Source organism: Phytophthora ramorum, assembly GCF_020800215.1.
Source record: "Phytophthora ramorum isolate Pr-102 chromosome Unknown Phyram_PR-102_s0013, whole genome shotgun sequence".
NCBI lineage: Eukaryota > Oomycota > Peronosporomycetes > Peronosporales > Peronosporaceae > Phytophthora > Phytophthora ramorum.
The window spans coordinates 452,860-462,673 of NW_027150659.1; the positions used below are offsets into that span (position 1 = coordinate 452,860).

At 52.2% G+C, this 9,814-nt stretch overlaps 2 protein-coding genes across 2 annotated transcripts; one reads left to right on the top strand and one right to left on the bottom strand.

Moving 5' to 3' along the window:
• Positions 1-3,918: 3,918 nt before the first annotated feature.
• On the bottom strand, positions 3,919-4,744 carry KRP23_11819 (uncharacterized protein; the record flags this gene model as incomplete). The annotated part of the gene is made up of 2 exons (XM_067882396.1): positions 3,919-4,094; positions 4,165-4,744. 2 exons carry the CDS (start codon positions 4,742-4,744, stop codon positions 3,919-3,921), a joined length of 756 nt encoding a protein of 251 aa, XP_067739990.1.
• Positions 4,745-7,768: 3,024 nt separating this feature from the next.
• KRP23_11820 (uncharacterized protein) lies at positions 7,769-9,010 on the top strand (the record flags this gene model as incomplete). Its single annotated transcript, XM_067882397.1, has 1 exon — positions 7,769-9,010. The coding sequence occupies one exon, from the start codon at positions 7,769-7,771 to the stop codon at positions 9,008-9,010; it is 1,242 nt and encodes a 413-aa protein (XP_067739991.1).
• Between the last annotated feature and the right edge of the window lie 804 nt (positions 9,011-9,814).

Sequence of the window (9,814 nt, forward strand, 5' to 3'; positions counted from 1 at the left end):
TTGATCCAAGAATCTCGAAGTCAACTACAATAAAGCTTTGTAAACGTCCAACTCACAGCCAACCGGTACCACGTACCATGGACACTAAAGAGAGACATCCCGTCACTCTTTATGTAACATATTTACACAACGGTGTACCCAGTTACATGGGCAGAGGAAGGGCTCGTTCTACAGCAGGAGCTACAAGCATTAGCACGGCAAATAATGATTTATTCCGTACTGACCTAAGGGCATCTCCACCCGTAAGTCTTATCCTATGGCGTACAAGGGGAGGACCAGCTCTTAGCACCGAACTCTATGCAACCAGCACTCAAGGTGTGCTACCAGCACTTTTAAAATACGTCGAGCACTGTGCTTTCACGGCCACCACCACCAATCGCTCGCCGACACGGAAATGAAAATCCCTGCACTTCGCGAAGTATTGGCCAATCCATTGGCTTTATTTCGCGGTTTTTATCCAATAGAAACAGGAGCTCTGATCGAGATGCACTTTGCCCACCATTCCTCCTTCCATCGAATCAAGCTACCAACCAGCCACCTGCCGCCGCGATGCCTTGCTACCTTCCCTGGGTCAACCTCGCTATCTCGCTCCCCCGCGCGGACGCTGATATGCTGTTGGAGACGTTCAAGAGCTTCACGGTCAGCAAGAGCGACCTGGGACAATGCTGCATTTGCACAGTTGCAGCGCCCCACTCGATGCGCACGCAGCTCCTACGCTGCAGCTGCGATGCATGCAAGGCGCGAACGACTGGTGCAACTTGCCCTTGGCGAGGACGTGTAAGGATATGTAGCACACTGAATGTGGCAAATGTCGACGAGCTGCACGCTTACCTTTTGCCACTCCAATCGTCGGTGAAGCCAAAGCTGACTTCAGCGATGAAGGACGTGGCTCGCGACTGGGCCGCGCAGGGCCTTCGCCCGCTGCGCGTGTGGCACGGGCTGATGCGCCGCTTCAACTTGGACGACGCTGCTACGCCGCCGTTGGTAACGGTACAGCGCCTTGTCCACAACTACGTCGTGGGCACGCTGGTGGGCAGCGACTTGCTCAAGTCTGTCCGCCTCAAGATCCGTGATGCTGGCTACTCCGGGCACGAAAAAGATTCGTCTGCGTTTACGTTTTCGTGGCGCAATGACACCGAAAGAAGGCCCATTATCGGCAACGGTACCGATCAAGACCCGTTCGTAGTCGGCATCACGACGAAAAAGCTGCTGCAAATGCCGACCGCGATCCTGGGTCTTTCATCCGGCATATCGATGCGACGTATAAACTCTCTCAGGTTGGATACCCCTGGTGGTGGTCGACGTGTCCGATAGAGCCCGGCAATTCCACCTTGTTGCTGTTTTTGTGGTCTCTCAAGAGACGCAGGAGCAGTACACAGAGGTTCTCTCAAGTTTGCGTCGGGTGTATCAGCTGGTGACTGGCAAGGACATGTGCGTGCAGTATGCTATGGGCGATGCTGACTTAGCGCAGTGGGCTGCGCTGCAGGACGCCTTCAGCATCAACAGCGCGTTTCGCTTTCTGATGTGCTTTTTCATGTTGCGAAAAAAGTATACGAGAAGACTCGCTGCCTAGACTCCAGCGTCGCAGCCATGGTGTTGCGTCACCTACACGAGCTGCATTTTACGAGCACTGAGACTGAGTTTAACAAGAAGCTTGCAGAGGTGAAAGCAGAATGGAGCAACTGGGTGCAGCTCGTTGGATTTAGAGCGTACATCGAGAAGGTGTGGCTGAACGAGAAGGTTTGGCGGTGGCAGTGTTTCCACACGGCCAGCGGATACGCCACCGTGCGAGACGTTCATTGCGGCCATCAAGCGTGACGTCACCATGCGTCGGCGATTTAAGGTCGGCACGCTGGTGGACCAGCTAATGATCCTCTGTGGTGGCGAGAGTGTGCGGGCGAAGCCAATTGCAACGACGACCACGTTCTCAGACCGTCTTGCCAGGCGAGCTAAGGCTCTGACCCGCGATGGACTTCTGTACGAGAAGGTGTTCCAGCGAGGGAGAATCACATCTCTTCTTGCTGACGCGCCGTCACGGACCACCACCAACTCCATCCGCGTCATGGCACTTCCTGCCACCCGCGTATTTGATGTTCTCGAGCGCCGGTCGCGCGAAAACCTCCCCGCCACAGCGCAGCTGAACTCCGAGACGGCCAGGATGGAACGCCTGGATATGCCACCGTGTGGATGGGAAGTGGACACTGAAGCTCGGACTTGCCCATGCCGCTTTAACATGAAGCACGGGTCGTGCGTTCATCTACTGTTTGCTCTCGGCGCCGTTGGTAGTCGACGCCACTGGTAGAGAGACACTGTTCTACCGGGGAACCAACAAGCGCAAACGTGCGCAAGCAAGAACGCAACCGGCCGGACGCCCGAGAGCCAATGGCCACGCGCTGCATATGGAATGAACACCGGTCACAGAGATGGCATCAGAGATAACAACTAGCGAGAATCAAACACACGCCCTTCATATCTCTCACCGGTTCTGCTTGAGGTCCCGCAATCTTTGGCATCGACAATGCGGCTGCGAGAACAATCGTCACACTCCGGCGGTATATATCGTGCAGGATCGCAGCAACTCGCACGCCTTCTGAAAAGCTGAACTTGAAGAGCACATGGCGGCCAGCTCGAGCGCGGGCTCCGTGGGCTTCTGGCTGAGCGCGGGCTGCGTAAGCTTCTGGCTGGGCGCGGGCTCCGTAGACGCGTGGCCTAGCGCCGACTCCGTGGGTGAGCGCTGGCTGCGTGGGGCTGCTGGTTCAGCACGTTTCCTTGCGGCCTTCCAAATGCGAGTGGGGGGGATTTCTTTCTGAGTGACTACCTGTAGTAACTACCTGGTAGTCTTATTTTGGTCGTGGCGTGACGACGACCGCCGCCACCGGCAGACGAGGCAACCTGTTGGCGCGTCCTGTCTCGGTAAGGTGCTGGTCTCAAACGTGCAGTGTTGGCCTCCATTCTTACCAGTGTTTATGGTATTTCCTCGTACAAGGGCCTTTGAAACCCGAGTTTCAAAATAAGACCCGGACGTGCAACTGTTCCGACTTAGGCGAATCCTATATCTAATTTCTACCAATCAAAACGGCCATCCCAAAGGAAAGAATAGGGTGGGTATACCGGCGTGGACACTGAAGACACTTCCTAGCGTAGCGCTCTTACTTTGTTGAGAGACGCCTTCCCGGAGAAGATACTACAGCGCGCCGTTTACGACCACAAAGTCGACCGGGACTCAAACACCTCATCGTTTTTAGTAATATTACTAACATGATCATATTTGCTCTCCGTTTACTTCATCTCAGCTTCTTCGTGTACTTCATTTCTTCGTCGCAGCAGTGTACGAGCGTAGGACATTCTTCTTATCCCATCTTCCCTTGCCTCCAGGCAAGCGAGGGCGACCGACTGCATTGAAGAAGTGAAAATTACTGGTTTGTGACCTCAACAAAGAAAGCAAAGTAGACCGATTTGGTGGCCTGTGATTGGCTAACCTGAGTCTGTATCCCTTACGCGGGTGTATCTCTCAACAAACTATATCCGGTATACCAAGCATTGAGGGCATCAATATTTTTTCTTCGAACGCGAACACATAATCTACCTGTCCGTGCGCATTGCAGCCACGAAACAGACAACGAGAGCGACTTAAAGCCAAGCTCACATGTGGGTAGGCGAAAACTCTATCACATGAACCTTCGAGCGCCAAAGTTAGAACTTGTAGCGGGACCTGACGTGGTCGAGCACGCGACGCAGCATCCAACCGTCACTGGGGGATCGTTGTCGAGCTGTACGCCATCATGATCGAGTTGGGGAAATCCTTGGCCGGCTTGTCCTCCAACCCGTAAAAATCCGGCAGACCAAAACCGTGACCGATTTCATGACCAATGAACATGATGTTCCTGTTGTACAAGTTTTTCATCGTGTCGTTGAGACTCACTTCCTGGCCCCAGTCGTAGCCGAAGCCGTAGGGAATGTCCCCTTCAGCCAGAACGAGACATCAAACGGCTCGCCCTTGCAAGCACTCGTGTCCGACCACATGTTGTTCACGCTGTCGTAGTAGCGATAGCACTCGTCGGGGCACTGCGTCACGCCGTCACCGTCTACACTCCCTTCGTAGAACGAGCCGAGCGAGTTGTCCTTCCACTCAAACTGCGACAGGTCCTTGGCCGCCCACCCCACCATGTTGACCTTGATCTCCGTGAATGGCCAAGTTGTAACCCTCCAGCCATTTGTTCCACGCGTTGTAGTGGCGAGTGAGGACGCCCTCAAATTTGGACGCCACATCCTTCGACAGTTGATTGTCGGTATCCCAGCGAACGCAGTAGTTCATGGAGCCATTGTTGTGCACCAGTTTGTCCATGATCCAGTTCTTGTTGGCCATGACGTTCCAGTTGGCCTTGTTAGATACATCCACGTTCGGCCCAATGCGGTGTTCCCACACCCAGTCCAGATACTCGTTGCTGATGTACTCGTTGGGATTTCCGGTCACGCACTCTCCAATCTTTGAGGTGACATCACCAAACGTGGGGACAGCGCTGGTGTGATTCGTGCCGGTGTTGGCGACGATAGGAGCACCCCACGTTGACATGCTTTGAATGACATCGGTGTCCGAACTTGACGTGAAAGTCTGCTGCTGCTCTTGGTTGGCTCCGCTGGACGCTGGTTGCACCGTTCCAGTCTCGCCGCTCAAGTTCGCAGCTGAGGACGAGACAGCCAGAAGAGCTGCAAAAAGAATGTGTGGGGCCAGACTTGCCTTCATCGTGGAGAAATTGGGAATGAGTTCACATACTAGTAGCATAAATATTAACAAGGAAGTATCGTTGTTCAGCAATGAGCTGATTGAGTGTAGACTTGTCGTTGGGACCACCTGCTCTTGATACGACAGTGTCCAGGAAGTTGAAACCACACATGGATACGGGAATTGTTGAACAGGATGGAAATCTCGAAGTGGACGAGCAGCAAATAGGATAGCCGCCGGTGCAAATCTTGAAGCTGTGCCATGGATGCTAGGGTTATATGCTGTAAACTTCGATGACTTTCGAGTGTATGTACAGAAAGTAAAACCATCATGATAACCCAGAGTCGCGTTATTGTATCCCTGAAATGCAGGATACTCCGTCGGTGTCTGGGTCTGGATTAACTAGCGCGTTCAGAAGTTTCCCCAAAGTTGGTCTTTTTTAGCTGATTTCCCTTGTTAGTGTGCATAACCTTTTAATATCGCCAGCTCATGCAACGCGATTGTACAATCGCGACGCCAACTGTCTGTCTTTTGTTTATTGATGCAGGATGGGGGTAAGTGACCTGTCGAGGTTCACGAAATCCCCAGATCCAGACGCCGACGGAGAAACCAGGCAAGAATGGAGTGCCTCGTACTGAGGTTCAGTGGTCAAAAACCACTGGTCACCCGCGCAACCCGCCAAGTGCCGGGATAAAGAGATAGAGCCTCCAGTATGTTGCACATCGACACAGATACACGTTCAATGTACATGTACTCGGAAGTCCCAGCACTCCGGAATCATTAAAATGTGCTTGGACTTTCCGTGTGCTACTTAACCCCAGGACCCGAGGACCATGTTTTATAGCGATGAGTCAACAGGTTTGGTCCACACGCAGAGCACTGTGAAGAGATGGTGTACAGTATTTGTCAAATACTATTTGATCGCGCACCGCAAACGATATTAATTGTGGCTTGCTCCAGGGTACAATATGCACCTGTTCATTTGGACGACGAACACTAAGAAATCAAGGGACCCTTGGGGGTAAATGGCCTTCTACTTTGATGTAATTTAAAAATTAAGGGCACTACGCAAAAGTTGAGTCTGCCATGTTAAAAGACTACACAAGTCAAACTTCCGACAGATGCTCAGATTCATATTGCAGTTGTTTTCTGCTGGTTCATCCTCCTTTTGGTTCAGGCAGGTGTAATTTACACCATGTAAGTGTTGGGGTTGCAGTTCGCACACTACTTTTTATATCGCAAACGTAGATCGCTGTATCCTTCACAGGTACATAATCGACCAACTCAATTTTGAGCCTGTAGTCCAGGATACCGTAACGACAACAAAACTCATCGCTCCACGAGGGACTGAGGCCCATATATATATATGTTTTCTTCGTGGTGGCAACGATCCACCAGTTGGTATCAATTTCTCCTTTTCTTCACAGCTTTTAGTACGAAGAACAAGCCTGCGCTCACAATAATACGAAGTATTAATAGTGAGGCAAACTTGACAAGTGTACGTTGGGTTCCTGAGCTTAGGCTGCTGTGGTGTCGTTCAGCTCCTAAACTCTGAAGCATCGCTGGATACCACGGTAACAGTGCAGGAGTCTTAGATGCCGGGGCGCATACACGCCGCTTGTTGAAGAGAATAAATTGATTTATGATCCAAATCAAAGGAAGTATTAGCGCTTATAGTAATCCCACCAGAGACACGTAGCTTCTTAGTTTTTAAAGATTTGTTCAACATGTTAGATCCTTGTCTTCTGTTCATGGACTCCTGTACCTCGCCCGCAAGCCCAAGTCTTTGCTTCTAGACGCAGCTATACTATGATAGACCTCATGCGTCTGTATTACTAGTACAGTATAGTAATACTACGTACAGTGTGTAGTACTTCGTAATCAGTGATGATGTGGCTCTATTAGCCGTCCGTATGTACACTTCCTAGTGCACTTCGTGTAGTCGTGTTTATTGGTACCCGGTAGTCGCCAGTCCATCCTGCATTTGCCCTTCAGCAGGTCTTCCTGGTGCCAAGCGCTCCGAACTATATTATAACAACCTACCTCAAAGAAAGCGAACCAGAACAAAATGTGTTGACTCATTACATGAGTTTTAATCGAGACTGGCTCGTGGTCCCCATCCCAATTAGCTGTTCGTTCGTAAAGGCTTTCCAGCAGCTTTGTGGGCAAATTCGCGTTATGAGACCAAAAACAGTGCTACGGTTGACTTTTATTCGGAGTGAAATGCCGCAAATGTACGACCACGATGGGTCACTCTGTCCTCCCTGCCCTCACTTCCGATTTTGGTCAGGATGAGGTTTCGTTCAGCTGGTTTTGCTGCTACATTGGCTGCCACCTCGTCCGCTTTCGACTTTGGCGGCGAAAACGATGTTACGCAGACGGCAGGAACGGTGGCACCAGATCAAGGCACCGCCAGTTTAACGCCGACTTCTGGGGTCAATGGTTTTGGGAACTTTGGAATGACAGCGCAGTTAACGCCCTCAAGTGGCGAGTCGGCTGATATCGGCAATCAAGGATGGCCCCAACAGCAAGGATGGTCTTCAGGTCCTGCAACGGGTTGGACACCACCTAGTAATAGTCAAGGAAATCAATGGGGGCCACAACTGGGATGGCCTTCTAACCCTATCGGTGGCGAAGGTGGGCAAACTATTGGCGGGGACTGCAGCGGTTCGAGTGACGGCGCGTGGACACCGCCAAGTGGTGGCCAAGGATGGGAGACGCTTGGTGTCGACTGCAGTAGTTCGAACGAAGGTGGGCGGATTCCTTCAAGTGGTGGTTGGGGGGATCAAGGGCTGGGACTAGAATGTAGTGGCTCAAGTGAAGGCGCGGGGACACCACCGAGTGGAGGCCAAGGGTGGGGTACCCAGAGTACTGACTGCAGCGAGGCGACAGGCTTTAGTATGGCGGGATCAAGTGCTGTCGAAGGCTCGCAAGAAAGCGGGGTCTTTGCCTGCAGGTTCTACAAACACTGAGCCTTCAATAACAGGTTCCGCTACGACCGAATTTTCAGCTGCCAGCTCTGCTTCCACTGAGGCAACCACTTCAATGGCATCAAGCGGGACCGGAACTCACGACTCGCTGACACCTTCAACGGGTGGCTCGTCGAGCGCTGTGCTGTCGAGCGAGTCACTGCCTTCTAGTGCGCCTGGAGACCAGGGGTGGTCGCAAGCCGCCCAGACTTCTCCCACAATTGCTTCATCGAGCCTAGCAACTTCAAGTGGATCAGGTGTCGGAGCAGATGCAGACCAAGGTCAATCCTCAAAACTCAGATCCTCTGGCACAGCAAGATCATCTTCGTCCAGTGAGACCACCCAGCAACAGGAACAACAAGAACAACAGCAACAAGACGATTCCTCTGTCGCCTACACAGATACTTCTGGGTCTGATGCCATCGCTTACACTTCTGTGTGGGGGTCGCCCATCGTAGCAGAGACGTCTTCCAACCGCTCTAGCGCTGTCCCCACGTTTGGTGATGTCACCTCAAAGACCGGCGAGTGCGTGACCGGAAACCCCAACGAGTACATCAGCAACGAGTATCTGGACTGGGTGTGGGAGCACCGCATCGGTCCAAAGGCAGACCTGTCGAACGAATCCAACTGGAACGTCATGGCCAACAAGAACTGGATCATGGACAAACTGGTGCACAACAATGGCTCCATGAACTACTGCGTTCGCTGGGATACCGACAATCAACTGTCGAAGGATGTGGCGTCCAAATTTGAGGGCGTCCTCACTCGCCACTACAACGCGTGGAACAAATGGCTGGAGGGTTACAACTGCTGGCCGTTCACGGAGATCAAGGTCAACATGGTGGGGTGGGCGGCCAAGGACCTGTCGCAGTTCGAATGGAAGGACAACTCGCTCGGCTCGTTCTACGAGGGCGTTCTCGACCCTACTGATGGTGTGCCCATGTGTCCCAACGAGTGCTACCGCTTCTACGACAATGTCAACAATGTATGGTCGGACACGAGCGCCTGCAAGGGTGAACCTTTCGACGTCTCGTTCTGGCTGAAAGAGGATATTCCCTACGGTTTTGGCTACGATTGGGGCCAGGAACTGAGCCTGAACAACACTCTTCAAAATCTCTACGACAAGGACATTATGTTCGTTGGCCACGAAATCGGCCACGGCTTTGGTTTGCCAGACTTTTATGATCTTACGCAGAAACCCTCAAAGGACTTCCCTCCGTCGATTATGATGGCGTACAGCTCGATCACCATCGCGCCTAGCGACGGCTGGATGCTGCGTCGCGTGCTTGACAACGTCAAGTCTCGCTACAAGTTCTAACTTCGAGATTCGAAGGTATATGCGAGGAAATCTCACCATTCCGTTTGGAAGTGGACATTTTTATCTGTAATCCTGCTCGCGTTGGGTACGAGCATGTAGATTCCGTGTGACGTTCAATTAAAGTTTTCTTTCCTCCTGGTGCATCCATTTAATCCGTGACAGACGTTGGCAACGACTTCAGCATCGAGTTTGAGCCCGTGAAAGTCGCATATCGGCCGACAATGGCTCGAACCATGGAAGAGTCTGTCCCTCCAGAACACCGTCAAGCTTTTTGTGATCACGAGAGAAGACGACACTCAATGCGTGCCATATCGGACCTTCCGTTGGATCTACACGTATTAAGAGAAGCAAGCTGGCAAGTTGTTGAATCTACGTTAGGGCTGGTACACAGCTATGACGTTGCGCGCTCAAAGGTCAGTTGCGAAGTGAGTTCGATTAGACAAGCAGTTATTCCGTTCTACTCCTACTTGTACTTTCCTCATGGGGGCTGCCCTGCGGCAGCACCCGCCAACTTTCCAACACCAACCATTGTCTTGGTTATGAGGTGCCGTTGTTGACGGGCAGAGAATACTGCCACAACATGAGAAACGGATGTAATCTCCCTGCAAATCACAAAAATCGGAGATGCCGACAAGAAAACTACACCCAAGCCTCACCTCAACCCCCCCCCCCCCCCCCCTGGGAGCGCGGTGACAGAACCCTAAGCCAAGTAATGTGACCATGCTTGGTCCTGGGTTTAAGCCCGCGTGCTACGCACACGGATCTTAAACCGCAGGCGTTGTTTCGGCTTGACGAGCGAGATGG